Here is a 16,939-nt window from a genome sequence, read left to right as displayed (position 1 = left end):
TAAGAGCCCCCAATCTGTGTATTTTGCTGAAGGATTAGGTTTGAAATGCATAACATGAGGGGGGTGGAGGCAATAACGGTAATTTTTCTACTACAGCTGGATGTCATCTATCAATCTAATGCAAAAACCGACAACTAAGAGCTGCTATTTTATTTTATTTTATTGGAGTGATGCCATTTTGAACCTTTGAAATAAAGTTTATAAAGTGAGGGTCTGGTTCGTATAAAAAATATATTTTTTTTGTTGTTGAAATTCTAAAATTTCATTTTGTGGTACATTTTCCTTTTTTTGTTCTCCATGATAGCCTCAAGAAACACTTTGTCCTTCTTCAATTTGTGCTGCAGTCAATCCTTTTTCAGTCCAGTGTATAAATCCAAGGGCCTCTTGGCCACAAAGGCTCTCAGTCCAAAGTGAATAGTGGGTGAGATTGCACTGATATCCTTCAAGGCTGTGATAATAAGTCCTGCTTTCCTGCAGATGTGCCAGTGGATTTTCAAGCAATTTTAAACAGGCTTTGTGTGTCTCTTGACAGGGCAGTTTGAGAGGAAAGAGGAAATTCATGGATTTTTTTTATTTTTACACAGCGGTGACTTTGCAGCACTGATCAGACAACCTGTGCTATGCTTACACGGCAGAAGAGGAATGGTGTATTGCACTGTGTGGTAAATTTAACGTCGGTAATTGTCCAAATTCAAATGTTAACACACAATGCACTTCAGATTGGATTAACTAGTGGAAATATTTTTATTCAGTTCTATTGTAGTTTTGGCAATGCTGCGCCACAGCCTCTGAAATAAGTAAAAGCAATAAATTGGCAACAAATATACATACATAATACATAATGGATTCAACAAGAAACATTTCAGCTGTTATCTCTTCTCAGTATGGCTTCTTATATCTTCATATTTCTTTTATAGTTTCTTTCTTTCAGTGTGTCTTCCTTCTCTTTAGAGAATTAGCAGCTGTGTAGAACATCTCTGCCTCCATCACCGCGTCTCCAAACGCCTACCAGCATACACACACCTGTGTGTTGTGACACCTGTCAGGCTTCTCTGTGAGCTCTCAGTTGGGTCGTGGGGTCTGTACTCCTGTACATGCCACGGCATTGTCTGCGCGTCAGCCTTTGTTCTGTGCACTAGACATAAAAAGCAGGAGGATGTCTCCCGTATTTGTCCTGACTTCAAACAGGGCACCATGAGTGTTGGGTTTTATGCTTTGTGATTATGATTCAGTATGGCTTTTTGTCCTTTCTTTTAAGTTAAGAGAAACATCACACAGCTTTTCTCTATGTGACAAAAAACTGATACCTACTGACAAACCTCAGAGGCTTTCAGGAAACAAATAACCTGAAGACACAAGTGTTGAAACACAGATGATCACATTCTGATTCTCACAATAACAAATTATTAATAACATAATAATAATATTAATAATACATGAAGGGCTGATAAATTGGTTGTGAAACATATCAACCCACAATGTGAATGTTCACTGCATACCAAGCCATGTGAAATTTTGCAATTATTCTGCAATTGTTTCCGCATATCAGAGTCTCCATGTTTAAGCTTACTTTGAAGTGTTTTTAAAGAGCACTCCGACAGTCTTTGTATGTACAGTCATGATATTTCAACAATGCAATGGAAGTCTCTCTTGATAGCCCAAGCAAAACATAGAAAACTCTATACATTCCGTTTGATTGATATACATTTGTAATCACTTTCACTTCTAGGAAAATGCATAATTCTATTGCACCCTATTCCGTGAATTGGAGTCCTAAAAATCACTGTTGAAAACATACAATCTAAATCAATAAAGAAGCATTTATTTACACACAATTTTATAATTTATTTAAAAGGTATATAAAACTAGGCTACTTCCTTGATAATCCACACTTATCTACTGGCCTGGTAATTCATCACATTCGAGCGCAGTTGAGGTGAATGGAGTGATGGTGTCCAAAGAGATCTCTCCATCACATTCAAAGTGTCCTATAGCGGGCAATAGCATATGTTTGTGGTTTCGAGACCTATTGGAAGTCACCGACACCTTGTCAAAGGGCAGGCCAGTGTCCTCCCTAGAACTGACCACCTCGTGTGGAAGTGGGATCACCATTGGCTGTGCGTCTTTTTGGAGCGTTGTGTCATGGTGATAAGAGACCAATTCGTTACTAAAATTGACTGCTTCTACTGTGTTACTTGGACAAATTTTATTACAGCCCAGGATAGAGGAGAATGCTTTCCTGAAATCTGCGTTAAAGGCGTATATGACAGGATTTATGGACGAATTCGCCCATCCGAACCACACAAATATGGTGAATGTTGTGTCGCTAACACACTGACAGAATGGTACCATGCAGTTTAAAACAAAGAAAGGAAGCCAACAACACACAAACACGCCCATGATGATTGAGAGCGTTTTCAAAACTTTGGTCTCTTTCTTAAAAGTTGTTTTCAAGGAGCTTTCAGTGGAGCAGTCGTTGGTATGCAGGTTGTTTTGCGCCTGCTCGGCGGCTCTCTCCAAAGAAGATATTCGTCTTATCTGTGTTTGCGCAATACGGAAAATCCTCGTATAAACGGCAATCATTATGATCACCGGAATGTAAAAACTGATTAGTGATGAAGAAATTGCATATGTTCTGTTCAAGTTAGCTTTGCAGCTTTTGGTCTGGTTGATACTATGCGCGTCTTCCGCGTCCTCCTCCGCCATGTGCCAGTTGAGTTGGACAGGTATGAAAGAAATGAGGATGGACAGGGTCCATGCCAACCCAATCATCATGAATGCCATTCTATGTGTCATCTTACGTTCATACCTGAACGGACTGGCGATAGCCCAGTATCTATCCAGACTTATAATGCACAAATTGAGGATAGATGCAGTGGAACACATGATGTCAAAAGCGATCCAAATGCCACAGAAACTACCAAAGAGCCACGAACCTGCCACCGCAGAGATTGCTTCCCAGGGCATCACCAGAACAGCCACAAATAAATCCGATACCGCCAGAGAAATGACAAAAAAGTTGGTAACTTTGGAGCGGAGGTGCCTAAATTTAACAACTGCTGCGCACACAAGCATGTTTCCAAGTAGTGTTGAGATTATAAGGAGAAATAGGACGAAACCGATCAACGCTCGGAAGCTGCTGGGCTCGCTGCCCTCGTCCGTGCCATTCGCCCGAACTTGCGTTTCATTTGTAAAGTTCTCCATATCTCCTTCTCTTCACAGAATTATTCCGCCACCATCTAATGCCAACCAGACGTCGAAAATAGCCTAATAATTATCTTGGTGTCAGTCCATTTCGTATTACAAAAACAGTTAGGCTATAGGCTATCATACGTTGCAAACATTCATAAACACTCTCCCATCACATCCCCAACAGGTTGACTTAACACACATTCTTCAAGTCATTTAGAAGAATATGGCTTCACGTCTATCTTTCTCCCATTTTTTGGCAACCCGAGCGTTTCCTCTATGCCCGTGTGTCCTTGGTTTGGAGAGAAAAGAACCCCAACATAATTTCATGGCTTTTCGTACAGCAGACGCATGTGATTGGTTTCCATCTATCGAACATTTGAATTCACCCAACAACCGTTCTGTGGTCCTCAGCTATAGATCATGCACGACTGAGTCTCTCCAATAGGATACAAGCCTGTAGCGATTATGAGGACCAGGAGCAGCAATATAGGCAAAATTCTTTTCTTCAGAGTCTATATTATTAGGGTACAAATAATACTTGTAAACTACCACTTAAAATTTTTACCAAATCTATCACTGACGAAACATTTTTTTGTTTGTTGCTAATTTGGTTCCCTGATAGCTTTTTTCACAAAGGCTCGATTCTTTAATTTGTCTGAAAACTGACTGCATTATGCATAGTCTAGTCTAGTCTCTACTGACTCACATTTTTTCCCAGAAATCTTCAATGAGTTCAGGTGGGGGAGAGTGGTATGACCTTGGTCTATAAAACCATCACGTAGCCTACACGCTCTGGTCATGTTCTGCCCTATCCTTACCGTATAGGGCAGACAGTGGTGTAACAAGAGGACAGTAATAAAATGCTGAATTTCTCAGATCGTGTCCAACATAATGCGATGAAACTCACTGTCAACATGTGTAAAGGCATCAGCATGTGATGTTAAAAATGTCAGTTTGTGTCTCAATCTCCAGTCACAAAGAAGTCGTTTTGTGGGGCAGATTTGTGTATTAAGTCATGCGCCAGATTTTGACTGCACTATTAATGTGTTTTGACATGAACACAATTAACAGGTGGTTATCATTTCCGATCTAGATGTGAGTATGATTATTAGCTGCATACAATGCGGTAGCCTATATTTCAATAACTTATGAAATATTAGGATAAGACGGCTGGGGACAATTGTAACGCGCATTAATCGATTGCAACATTACGTAGCTAGCAAGTGAAATAGCCACTTTTGCGAAAATGTAAACCCTTGGTCTGTCAGCGACTATCTTACTGGCGTTTGAAAACAAACGCTGTATTGCCGCCTGCTATCTGCCGTAGGCCAACTTTATCCCTTCAAACTAGCAGGTTACAATTGTCCTAGGCTACTGTTACAATGGTCCCAGATAGGCCTACTAGGGCAGTTTTAACAAAGGCATTTCTGCATTTAGATGAAAATTCGATAAAAAAGTAGGCTAAGGCACATGTGCTTGAATTAGTTTGCCTAAATATGGAGACGCGAGGTGTATGTTACATAGGCATATATGTAAAAATACAGTGTACTGTGTGTTAGAATACATTCAACAGAAAACGTCGGTAAAACTTGGGTCTGCCCTTGATGTGCAAAATACTAAACAGTGCCAATTAGTCTAGCCTAGGACAAAATTGCACCAATTTTATACGTTTGCTGATAAAGCTTTTGTGGTATACTGTTGTGTCCGGGTGGGGGCACGCATTAAATACGTAAGAAGCATTGGAGAGGTTAATAACGTAACTGATATTTATTACTAGTAAGAACAGGTAGCCCTGGCTCATCAGGAGCGCAGAGTGGAGTGCAGGCAGAGTCCATGTACAAGAGAGCGAAAGAGGGGAGCGCATCCCCTTTATAGTTCCCCCATGACCTGAAGGATCATGGGGGCTGAAGTGGCAATATGCATACACAACATATACATTTCACAAAATATTTTAATTAGGTTAATCAACATAATTAGTCTGCAGACAATTAGCCTTCAGAGGTCGGAGCAGGCTGTGGTGATGCATGAGCCGTGAATGTGGCTGTAGGCGGCTTACTTACTCCCTCTGGCGACAGTGACCAGGCTTGACCAGGCTAGGTTGCCTGCCAGTTTTAAAAAACAGAAAATTCAGTGAGGTTCAAGAAGATAGGCTATCAATTATTTATTTGAAGATACCGTTTATTTCCTGAGCACATTGTTTGGGATGTCTTTGTATTTATTAGCCAGTTCTGAGCTGATTGTTACATGCACCCTAAAATAGCCTACGTTGTGTAAAATTCTCTCGTGATTGCAGGCGTAGCCTAGCCTAGCCTATAGCATAATATTGGACAGATAAAAAGCCAATATTAAGCGGTACCAGTCATTAGCCTCTGTTATATACACTGTGGTAATGCAATGACTTCTTCCGAGCAATAGGTGTCGCCTCCATTCCAAGATATCCCAGTTTTGCAGCGAGTGACTTGGGAAAGACATGACGTCACACTCAGATTCAAAATGGCCGCTATTTATGGAAGGAGTGAAGCTGGCTGAAATCGTCCGATTAGTTATCCATAACAAACAATGATAGCAGCATTCGGGATTGATTTAATCTCGCTATGAAATGGAAATAACAGAGAATTGTCGCGGCTTATTTGTCTCCGTAAAATGAGATCTCGTTCATCTTGCAGTGAGAGAAAATTGCCCAGCCACCGAGAGACTCGGCACCAGGATTTTATGTGCCAGTCTAAACGCGTTCCGTGAATGAAATGGAAAGGGCGGAAAATGGAGAGTTGGTGCTCGCGTTGTGTGTTGATCTCAACGAAAATGAAGAGGGAAGTAAAAAGCATCATAGGCCAGCGCCTACCAATTGTAACATAACTGAAGTAAAATCACGCCTGTTGAATGACGGCAGCAAAAAGCCATACCCAGCGGATAAGGTAGCTCCGGCAGGGACGGGTTATGTTTATGTTTCCAGTCATGGTAGTAATGTAAACTCAGACGGTGGTCTGTTGTCCTTGCAGGTCAATTCACCGATGGAGAACACAATTATGCTTGACTTGATCCCCGGGTGTCTCCCCGACCGGATAAACGACAGCTGTGTCATTTTAAAGCAGTACAGGGATGGCATACTAAACGGATTTCCTGAGTCATCTTTTGAAACGACGATGGGCTCGGAGGCTGAAGGAGGGGGTTGCGGGGGGACCCCATCCTACCAGACTGCAGCTGTGAGCTCAGACAGACCGCAGGAAGGGAACGGAATGTTACTCCCCACTCGGGTTTCAGACACTGTCAAGCCCGAGGAGTGTGCGGGGGAGACCGAGGATTCCAACGTGGATAAGCTGGACAAGGGTCATTTAAATTCAGAAGCGAGGCCAAAGTCTCCTGCTGTCTCCGCGGCATTGCCATGTGCTGGTAAGCATCAGCAGAACTGCACTTGCACATTGTCAACTGCAGACATGAAACTGTCCAATGGCGACGTTGATTTAGGCAATTCGATTAGTTTTCCTATGGATATGACATGCATTGAACACAGCCAGGAAACGTACGCCTCAGGAGGACATTTAAACAATGAACTTGATGCCCCTGACAGAGAAACAAAGGTGTCAAATGGTGGACTGATGATTGTAAACAATAGCTCATTGCACAGTGAATTATCTAATCTCACCCTCGGAACCGCAGGTGGCCTTTCCGATGGCGGCGTTTTGACCTATCAGCTTGAAAACATCCACAGCTCGCCTGGATCGTATGAATGCTCCAGTCGAGAGTCTGGCCATGTCAGCGGGGAAACTTCTCCAGCTGCCCCGCTGACAGAGCCGGCTTGCGGTGTTTTTGAGTCCGAGTTCGCCTTGGCTGAACTCTGCTCTAAGCTGTCCACAACGCCCTCTCCCGAACACAACAGCGGCAACAATACTGAAACAGAATTGAGTATGAGAGAGGACTCTAGTGAGGCATCTGTTCCCAGCAGGCCGCAGTCGCTTAGGACTACCCCGAGCTATGCGGTTTCCCTTAGCTGCGACGCTACGCCGCTTGGTCCCGACGATGGAGAGGGATATATCGGTGCTGATGATTGCATGGATCCGAACGAGGCCTATAGGAACACTTTTGAAGGTAGCCGCAGGCAGAGTGCCCCAGACCAATGGCCGGATGGGCATGCAGTAGAAATGGAAATGAACAGTGAACAGCGGGACTCAACCAAGAAACACGGCATCGCTGAATTCTTTACCAGGTACATGTTGTAACCTTTGTAGGAAATTAAGTATTTTTAGTATTACTAATTATCTGAGTAGTCTATTGACTCCTCTTTATAAAAGTGCCTATCATGTCATAAAGACTGTTCATTTGTTTTTCTACGGTTTTTACGTGAGAGCGTCACCTTTAGTTTAGGCCTGCCTTTGAGAGATACTGTTTTACCATGTGACTAACACCTGCCCAGTCAATGACACGTGTATGACAGCATACCTGAGACTTGGAATGGCATTGACAGCTACCTGTTGCTCAGCTCAGAACTGAGTTTCATAGTCATTCATATTAATCTCCATAATATCATTACATATGTTTGTCTGAGTGTGTGTGTGTGCATGGATGTAGCTGAAGGGAAAGACTGCAATATTCATATTTAAGCACTATTTCATATTTAAGAACAGTTTTTGTCAAATAGCCTAATGGATGTATGAGACTATTGTTGAGAAGAGGCATATTATTGTTTTGTACGAGACACACAAGTTTACATTTAGTAATATTAGATGATCTTTTTCAAAACTCTCCATTCACTTAGCTCTCAGCTATAGGCCTACATATAGAGATGATTAGCCAACATTTTGGATATGCTGGGTGTGTAAATGAATGCCTGCATAAAGCAATCTATCTAAGTACCGAACACGAGAGAAGCTCAGAAGGGGCCCCTCTGTTATGCTTTGAACACAAACCAAGACTAAAAGCAATTCAGTGGTGATTTTTTTTTAAAGCTGTTGTCTAAAGTGAATCCAATCTCGCTTGAACACTAGACCTGTTGTCCATGGGCATAAAAATACACTTGTTTTCAGCCTTGAGCTTTAACAACCAAACAGGTAGCCTATTTTGAAATGAAGTCTTAACTAAATTCATGGGACAAAGCCTTTAATGGAGGAGGACAGGGAGGTCCTGTATTTGAAGGTATTTTCTTCCCTGCTTATGCTTTGGATGTCTCCACCTGTGTTAATTGACAGAATTTTCAAGAAGCTGACCTGTGGTGGTGTTGTGTTTGTAGTATCTTTAGTAATGTTGGGATGGAGTTTGCCTGCGTTGAGTAGGGATGAGAATTGATAAGATTTTAACGATTCCGATTCCATAACGATTCTTGCTTATCGATTCGATTCCTTATCGATTCTGTTATCGATTCTTTTTGGGCAAGGAAAAAAAAAAGAGTACAAACGGGTATCTTTACATTCATTTTCTTTTATATAATATTCTCTGAATAGATGATGCACCGCATATACAGTATGTATGTATACATTTACATGTTTTAAATAACCAAAAACAAACCTAAGAATAGGTCAACAAACTCTCAAAGTAAGGTCCAGAGACCCATAGCCTAGGGATCCTTTTCCTTGATAGGGTGCTAGGGGGTCCCAACAAAGTAAAAAAAGTATTTGTTTTGACTATAATTCCAACCAAGTAACAGAATGTATGACTGATTTGGTAATAGGTTTCATACAATTTTTTTAATAAAACATCTAAACTCAAAAATCTCATCAGATGGGGGAGCCTGGAAAATAATCTTATATATACTTGATATACCAGAGTTTGAGAACCGCTGTGCTAAATAATATTTGAACTTGCCAATTACAGTGCTACAATACTGTTAAGTGTATTCTCCTTGAACTAACAATACAACTGACATAAACAAATGGTGAAAGCTGGTTTACACAATGAAACCAATGGCACTAACACAATAGACTGTTAGAGTTTACCTTCGATATTAACAGATGAAGCGCTAACGTTAGCTGCGCTGCTATTGCTTGGTTGAGATTCCAATGAGATTCCAATGAGGTTCATTAAAGTTATTGTCACTCCGTAGCGCTCAAAAACGTGACATTCCTGCAAAGTTATTGCATGCAGTATGGACAAATGTTTCGGGGTAATGGTAGTTTTTTCCCCCCTTTGACGAAAGAGACGTTTTGCAAGCATTGCAAGTGGCCCTGTGGTCATCTTTTTGCGTGAAATATAACCACACCTCTGCCTAGACGCCATGTTGGCTGCAGTCTGAAACAAATCAAAGCTGCGTGCATGTGACATACCTAAACGGCACTTACATGATACTGGAATATAAAAAATATATATATATATAACATTAATTTTTTAGTATCTATAGCGGAATCGGAAAAAAAAATCGAAAAATGTATATATATTTTTTTTAAATATCGATAGCGGAATCGAAAAGGATTTTGGCTAACGATTCCAAGGAATCGGTCCACTGGGAACCGGTTCTTAACAAGAACCGGTTCTCGATTCCCATCCCTAGCGTTGAGTGTGAAATTCTTGCTGTTTCAAAGTTGTTATATAGTCACTAGCATGGGTTAAGTGGAGCTGAACACCCTTGTGGTCTTCCGTCCCTACCTTTATGTTGTCTAGAGAAAGAGGCTGACTTGAAAATCAAGTAGTATAGCTTCGGCTAATTTGGCGTGTACCTGCTCCAGTTATTGTGATTGATATGTGTTTTGGAAATGGCCAGAAAAAAACCGTTATCAGATGCTGGAAAATGCTTTGAATGTATCACATGGCCTACGGTAGGTGTGCAATTTCAGGAGGTTATTATCTCTCCGGTGATCAGCCATGTTGGCTGGGCTGCACGTTGCCCAGCACCCCTCCCCACAGCAGGCCGGCACGAGCTGGATCGAAACCGATTCGCTAGAGGGGGTGGATTAACTCCCGATTTGCATACAGTATAAGGTTGGTAAGAAAAAAGTCGATGGAAACGGGTTTATTCGCATATATTCAATTTTATTAGGTGTTTCAGTTAAAGTTGCCCTGACAACCTTATGTTTTGATCCCACAGCTATTGGGTCAATTGATTAAAAAAAATGAACTAATTAATCACATAGGTTGCTGTGATTAATCACGATTGATTGTTTTTTTTCTTAAGACTTTAAAATATGTAAAATCACAGAATTGCTGTAGAATCAACACGAAGGAAGTATATTTAAATCCAGATACTATTTTAATCTACTACTACAATTTCACTAGTTTTAAAGCATCTTTACACAGATTCCCTCCTGTGCACTACAAATGTTGAATAAAACATCAAGGCCATCAAAATTGACGGTCATCTTGAGAGGCATATTTAGTTATACGTAGCACGTAAAGTGTGAAGGGACTTTTATTTTGAAACTGCGATTGAGATGAGGACACAAAGAAACAGAGAAGAAGACAGAGAGACTTTTGAGGAAGGAGATACTTTGGAGGGAGCTAATGACTAGGTCAGCTGGTCAGGAGTTAGAACGTGGTCTGCAGTCCGTGGGGAGTAGTTCTAAGTTGAAGTGCTCAACATACGTGCCAGCTTGTGAATTCAACTAAGCGCCGTATCAGCTGTACGCTGGATGCCCCCAGATATTTGAACCATTACATATGCACTAGCAGAAATAACAACAAAGCCCAGGCATCTGCTTAAGTTGCTTGAATTACTTGTAACGCTTTACATTTTTTAAATGAATCGCAAAAAAACCACATGTTGATTTTCACAGCACTAGTTTATAGGTAAGTTATTCATGCCCTGTCAGAGAGGGCCTGTTTGAAGCCTGTGCACCTGAAACACAGGTCCCAAAGCTACAGAATGAGTTTCACAGATCCTCCACTTCAAACAGTCTTCAGACTCTCTCTCTCTCTCTCTCTCTCTCACACTCCTTCTCTCTGTTTTTCTCTCTGCACCCTGGAAAAAAGCAAGAGGAATTTTAATGTCCCCTTTTATGAGTTGGACTTCATAGCCTGATGCCTCTCTCTCTCTCTCTCTCTCTCTCTCTCTCTCTCTCTCTCTCTCCCTCTATCTCTGTTTCACCCAAACTTTGCCTCTCTTCCCCTTCCTCTCAACGCTTTCTGTAGAACTCTCTCTTGTTTGATGCATCACTGAAAGATCCTGTTGTTAATCAACGTTTGCCAAACTAAGTCATTTTATATCGCACAAAATTACAATGATTTCATGTCCAGCAACTTAATGGACAGTTAATGGACAGAATATCTACATTGCAGTCACCCTTGGTGGAAAAAAAACAGAGACAAGCCACTGTGTAATCTGGGCTCTATGTCTCGCTCTCCAAGTGTGTCCTGCTTGCACTGACAGTTTGGAAGCTACGTGAGACTTTGTTCTCAGAATATAGCTTCTGGATCATGTGAGGGAATAGTAAACCTAGGCTGTTATTTCGCTATGATGTTATATTAGCACAATTGAAACCAAAACATGATTGTGCCTCATTTACAAGTATATCTTGTTTCTCAAAGTGATCATCAAACCTTTCTCTGTTTTACAAGGTTTACAGTCAGTGTTTAACTTCCATTTAGCAAGAACAGAGCAAAAAGTTTGAACTCCTCACGTAGGCTAGTTACTGCTGCCTCATAAAGCCGTCCTGCAGTCACTGGGGGTAGGCTAGTTATCGATGGCTGTTGTTTTCCATAAGCCTCAGCCAGGTCCTGGGTGTTCTCTCTCCCCCCAGCAGGCCTGTTGGTTAATGAATGGAAAGGTCGATTGATTAAAATGGCCATTCAGTCGGCTAATTAAAGTGAGCTGATTGCTGCAGATGCAGCCTGTCACTTTGCATTGTGGCACTAATGTGACGTGTGCGTGTGTGTGTGTGTGTGTGTGTGTGTGTGTGTGTGTGTGTGTGTGTGTGTGTGTGTGTGTGTGTACACACACACACATGCTTGTGTGAGTGAGTGAGAGAGCAAGAAAGAGAATCTATGCATATGAACACACCAAAAGATGTGTGTACATGAGTGTGCGTGTGCGTGTGTGTGTGCGTGCTGCTGTTGATGTCGGGCGAATGAAAGGCAGCTGAACAGATGCCGGGTGGACGGATGTTTTATTCATTAATCGCAACGGCGGCAGCACCTGTGAATCGACTAGAGGATTTGTCCCCTGCCTCCTGACACTGGCTTCTGTAGCCGCTGCCAGGCACACTCACCCAGGGCTTCACTGCCTTCATTCTGGGCACAGAAGATTGGTGGCCATTCATGTCTCACACTATAGCTGCCCTGTGTGTCCATAAAGATGCCTCTGTGCCCTTCGCAATGAAAGGAAGGGGACTGGACTGGACTGGACTGGACTGGACTGGACTTGTGCTTACTGTCCACTTGCTGCTTGATGATGGTGGATGCTGTTTGTGTTGTATTTGTTTGCTTTGGTCTGTAAGGAGCAGCTTTGCCTCTACTGGCATGGGTTGGGAAAAACAAATATAATAGGGGTCTGGAGGTGCAGAATTATACACAACCATGATTTGTGTACAAACTCACATTTAAAAGGGGACCTGTTGTGCTCATTTTCAATATTCATAATTTTATTTTTGGGGTGTACTAAAATAGATTTACATGCTTCAAGGTTCCAAAAACATTGTTTTTCTCATACTGTACATCCTGAAGTCCCGTGTCTTTAACCCCCTCTTCAGATGAGCCCAGTGTGCTCTGATTGATCAGCTAGGTGGGCAATATGGATTGTGTTATGTAGGGGTGGGGGAAAAAATCGATTCTTCGATTTCTCTCGATTCTCTTTAGAACGATTCTGTCTCGATTCAGACAAGTTTTTACATCCATTTTGTGTTGAAATGCAAGCTGCATCGATTATTGCATTGTTCATAGAAAATCACAATTGTGACAAGGAAAAGCTTTTTCTCTAATGAAATGTAATTCTTTAATTATCAAACACAAATAGGAAGTGATTAGCAACCTCTGAGTAGCAAACTCAAATGTTTAAAAAATTGAGATGCATCGATAATCGTTTTGTCGGTTTAGAATTGATAATCGGTTTAGAATCGAATCGTTGACCTCTGAATCGGAATCGAATCGAATCATGAGGTGCCAAGAGATTCCCACCCTTAGTGTTACGAGATTGTGTCATTTTGTAACGCAGGAAAAGGGCTGGAATTTCAATGAGGTGTTTCAGGCAGCTGAGAAAAGTGGTTTCTGTGGGAGAGAGTTACTCCCTCTGGCGTGTACTTTGGGCTTTGTTACTGTAACTGCAAACCGTTTACATGCACAAAAAAGTACAATACACTAAAGAAGAGGGAAAAGAAAGAAAGAAAAGCATAAAAGGTTCACTAAATCATCTGTTTTGACACTTTGGTTAATATAGGTCTAGTGAGCAAATGGGTTTAGGTTGTGAAATGTAGGGTAAACAGCCACTTTTCAGTGGCCCTGCCTCTTGAAGAATAGGTCCATCTCCTATTCCTAATCTCCGCAGAGAGTCAGAAAAAGACTATAAAACTGACTCTTAGATCTCTGAGGACTCATAGCCTTCGAAATACTTTCAGGTAAAAGACGTAGAAAAGAACGGTAACGGTAAACTTAACGTTTGTCTTTCTAAAAATATATATTTAGCTTTGAAACAGTTCAAATGTTTTGTCTCCATGCATTTGTTTTCCTCCGCTGCTTTAGACTCTTTGTTTGGCCCTTGTAATGTTTTGAATTGTTTACGTAAGATAATAAATCAACTGGGAACTCCCCTCAACTGGGCGGCTAAAAAGTGTGAGGTGTGGTAAGTTTCAGCGGTACATGGAGGTTCCTCCTCGAGTTCAGCTCTTATATAAGATGGAGAAACTGAAGGAGTTTGCATTGTTCCCTACTTCACGTGTATGTGCACACGTATACCCCCCCCCCCCCCCCCCCCCCCCCCCCCCGTCCCCCGCCCCCACGTAGCTTTTTCCTGTCCGACAATAGTGCCTGGGCCTCTGAAGAGACCTGGATGGACGTTTGCATGCCCCCTTTCTCTACCCCCAGTGTCCTGACATCTTCCACAGGGATTCACCTGGCTGTTGGGTGCATTGAGAATAAGCGATGAGTCAAATCACGTTGAAAGGGATCTGCCCAACGTCGTATAGCTTGCTGGTTGGCATACCAGAGATCCGGTTGGAGGGGGACTCTTTGTGGTTGGTAGTTTCCAGTAGGGCTGGGTGTTGGCTGTATATACTATAAAGCAGCTTTCCATATTTATTTTTGTTTAAAAAGATCTGGTTTCCAGACTCTAAACCTCGATAACATTGATCTGAGATATAGTCAGGTAGTGTCAGCAGAGGAGATACAGCTGTCCACGCACCAGCACAACCCATTTACTTAATAACTGGACTGCACCGCACCGTCTCCATGGTAACCCCTTCACAGTGACAGAGGGAAAGATGGGAGGATATTGGAGTTGAGAGTGAAGGGATCAATTTGAGGGGAGGAGAGGTGAGGTTAGAAACTGCCAGAGATGTTTGACTTCTTTGAGAGTGAGGGAGGGATAAACAAGACCTAACGCCTCCCTGCTCTCAGCAGATGGACAGTCAAATATTTCCCCTCATGTCAGAGAATAGCCACAAATGTGTGTATTTGTGTGCCTTCTTTACACACACACACACACACACACACACACACACCAAGTGAACTAAGGGAAGTGTGTGTATCTCTCTTCTCACCCTCCTCCTCTCTCTTCTGTTCTTTGTTTCCTCCTTCCAGAGGCCTGTTCTACCGAAAGCCTAAAGAGCCAAAGCCAGTGGGTCCGAGCGCTCCGGGTTGGAAGTTGTTCGGGAAAATCCCACTAAGGGAGAACCCCCCCAAAGATTCTAGAAGCCTCCAACAGGTGAGTCATAAAATGCTAGATTACTCTCTGCCTCTCTATCTCTCTCTATCTCTCTCTCTCAATGCGGTATAAAGACTAAACAGTTCTCTCAAAGTGTTCACTGTTTAGTTTTTGCCCCTGCGATATCCGTCAAATGTCCACAGTCGTAGTAGAAGAGCCACATCAGCTGCAGATGGTGTGAAGTATGTGCCAGAGAGGGAAGAGTGAGGCTGTGAGGTTAAGTCCGAGACAAACAGCCGTGTCCAGAATGTGAAAAATGACCCTGCAATCACACACACACACACACACACATAATTATTCTCCAGAGATGAGTGATACAATGGAAAGAGTGGGTCAGGACAGAGTGGGATACATGTAGGTGGAGTTTGTGTGTGTGTGTGTGTGTGTGTGTTACAATGTCAGTGCTGGCAGTCTCTCTCAGCTAAAGCTGCTGTGTCTCCAGCTGGATTCTCCCATACCCTTCCAAAACACATATACACACACACACACACGCACACTCACACACAACACACAACACACACACACACACACACACACACACACACCCCCCCTCCCCGAGCAGAGGAAGTGTTCTCTGTGGGGCAGCTGTGTTCTGGTTCGGCTGTGTTCCCCCCTCTCTGCACCCAAACTGCAGGTGGCCGGCCACAGTCCCACAGGAGCAAGCCCCCCCCCCCCCCCCCCCCACACACACACACACACACACACACACACACACACACACACACACACACACACACACAGGAATAAAGCTTTGCCTTGGGTCCGACACGGTTGCAGAATCACTGCATAATACAGCATTCACGTTGAGCCTACACTGAGCAGGCATGCCCAGCCAATCACCCTCCCACTCACGCCCCCTCCAATGAGAACCCTGATAGAAATGTGTCATCATAATGATGGCCCTTGGACAGGGCCTGCCACTCCTGCCACACTATAAGCTCTGTTCTGCACTGTTTGGACGCCACACTGGGGTGTTACAATACTGTGTCAGTAATGTGGAAAACTGCAAGTGTCTCTCACTCTTACTCTCCCTCTCTCTCTTTCTCTCTCACACTCTCTCTCTCTCTCTCTCTCTCTCCCTCTCATGAAAGCCAGGCCTCTGGAAAATACATCCATCCATGTTTGTCTTTTCTTTTCTGTGCCATCAGGATGGTAGCCCAGCCAGTGTCAACTCCGTGTCCGCACCGAACCTCTCAATCACAGGGGTATGGAATCTTCCCTCTCCCACGCACGCACGCAGCACTAACACACACACACACACACGCAGCACTAACACACACACACACACACACACACACACACAGCACTAACACACACACACACACAGCACTAACACACACATGCGCAGCACTAACACACACACACGCAGCACTAACACACACACACACACACACACGCAGCACTAACACACACAGACACACACACACACACACACAGAATACCAACACGCACACCGCATCAGCAGACAGAGTACCGTAGCCGTAGCCCTCTATACGACCCCCCCGCCGTGCACAAACACACACTCAGCAGCATGAACTACACACATCAGACGCACCGGGGAGAGTGTTGACATCTACACTAAAGCAAGGGAAGTAGCTAGCACTCCAATGCTGTTAGCAGGCTGTTTGTGTAGGCTGTAGACAGGGGATGACTGCATTTGACACACACTGCACTAACACACACTGTGTCTAACACACACACACACACACACTGCACTAACACACACTGCGTCTAACACACACTGCACTAACACACACATTCATAGCCCTCTATATGACCACCCACCCGCCGTGCTCTCTTACAAACACACTCTCACCAGCATGAAATGCGTCCGGGTGTGTTGGGGTTGTGTTGACGTCGGCACTAAAACAAGGGAAAAGGCACACCAGTGCTGTGAGCAGGGCTGTTATTGTAGGGTGTGTGAAGGGGATGTGTGTGTGTGTGTGTGTGTGTGTGTGTGTGTGTGTGTGTGTG

The 16,939-nt window shown here is 43.2% G+C and overlaps 2 protein-coding genes across 3 annotated transcripts in view; one reads left to right on the top strand and one right to left on the bottom strand.

Moving 5' to 3' along the window:
- Positions 1-1,840: 1,840 nt before the first annotated feature.
- On the bottom strand, positions 1,841-3,601 carry LOC105902297 (D(1C) dopamine receptor). The gene has a single exon (XM_012829849.2). It carries the CDS (start codon positions 3,202-3,204, stop codon positions 1,897-1,899), a length of 1,308 nt encoding a protein of 435 aa, XP_012685303.1. The 5' UTR covers positions 3,205-3,601; the 3' UTR covers positions 1,841-1,896.
- Positions 3,602-5,648: 2,047 nt separating this feature from the next.
- tbc1d12a (TBC1 domain family, member 12a) overlaps positions 5,649-16,939 on the top strand; it is a 20,973-nt gene continuing 9,682 nt past the window's right edge. The window contains exons 1-4 of one of the 2 annotated variants that reach the window (XM_031579530.2): positions 5,650-6,107; positions 6,192-7,396; positions 14,842-14,965; positions 16,114-16,170. In XM_031579530.2, the coding sequence (XP_031435390.1) occupies positions 5,937-6,107; positions 6,192-7,396; positions 14,842-14,965; positions 16,114-16,170 (1,557 nt within the window). In that variant the 5' untranslated portion in view covers positions 5,650-5,936. Of the gene's footprint in view, positions 7,397-14,841; positions 14,966-16,113; positions 16,171-16,939 lie in introns of both variants that reach the window. The other variant, XM_031579529.2, reaches the window with a different exon arrangement.

The sequence above is a fragment of the Clupea harengus genome, chromosome 13 (genome assembly GCF_900700415.2).
Source record: "Clupea harengus chromosome 13, Ch_v2.0.2, whole genome shotgun sequence".
Taxonomy (NCBI): Eukaryota; Metazoa; Chordata; class Actinopteri; order Clupeiformes; family Clupeidae; genus Clupea; species Clupea harengus.
The sequence above is the reverse complement of the archived record's forward strand: the minus strand, read 5'-3'. Positions and strand labels throughout refer to the sequence as shown.

What these genes read in the sequence shown, in the direction of transcription:
- LOC105902297 (XM_012829849.2), bottom strand. Translation starts at nt 3,204, where the DNA reads ATGGAGAACTTTACAAATGAAACGCAAGTTCGGGCGAATGGCACGGAC.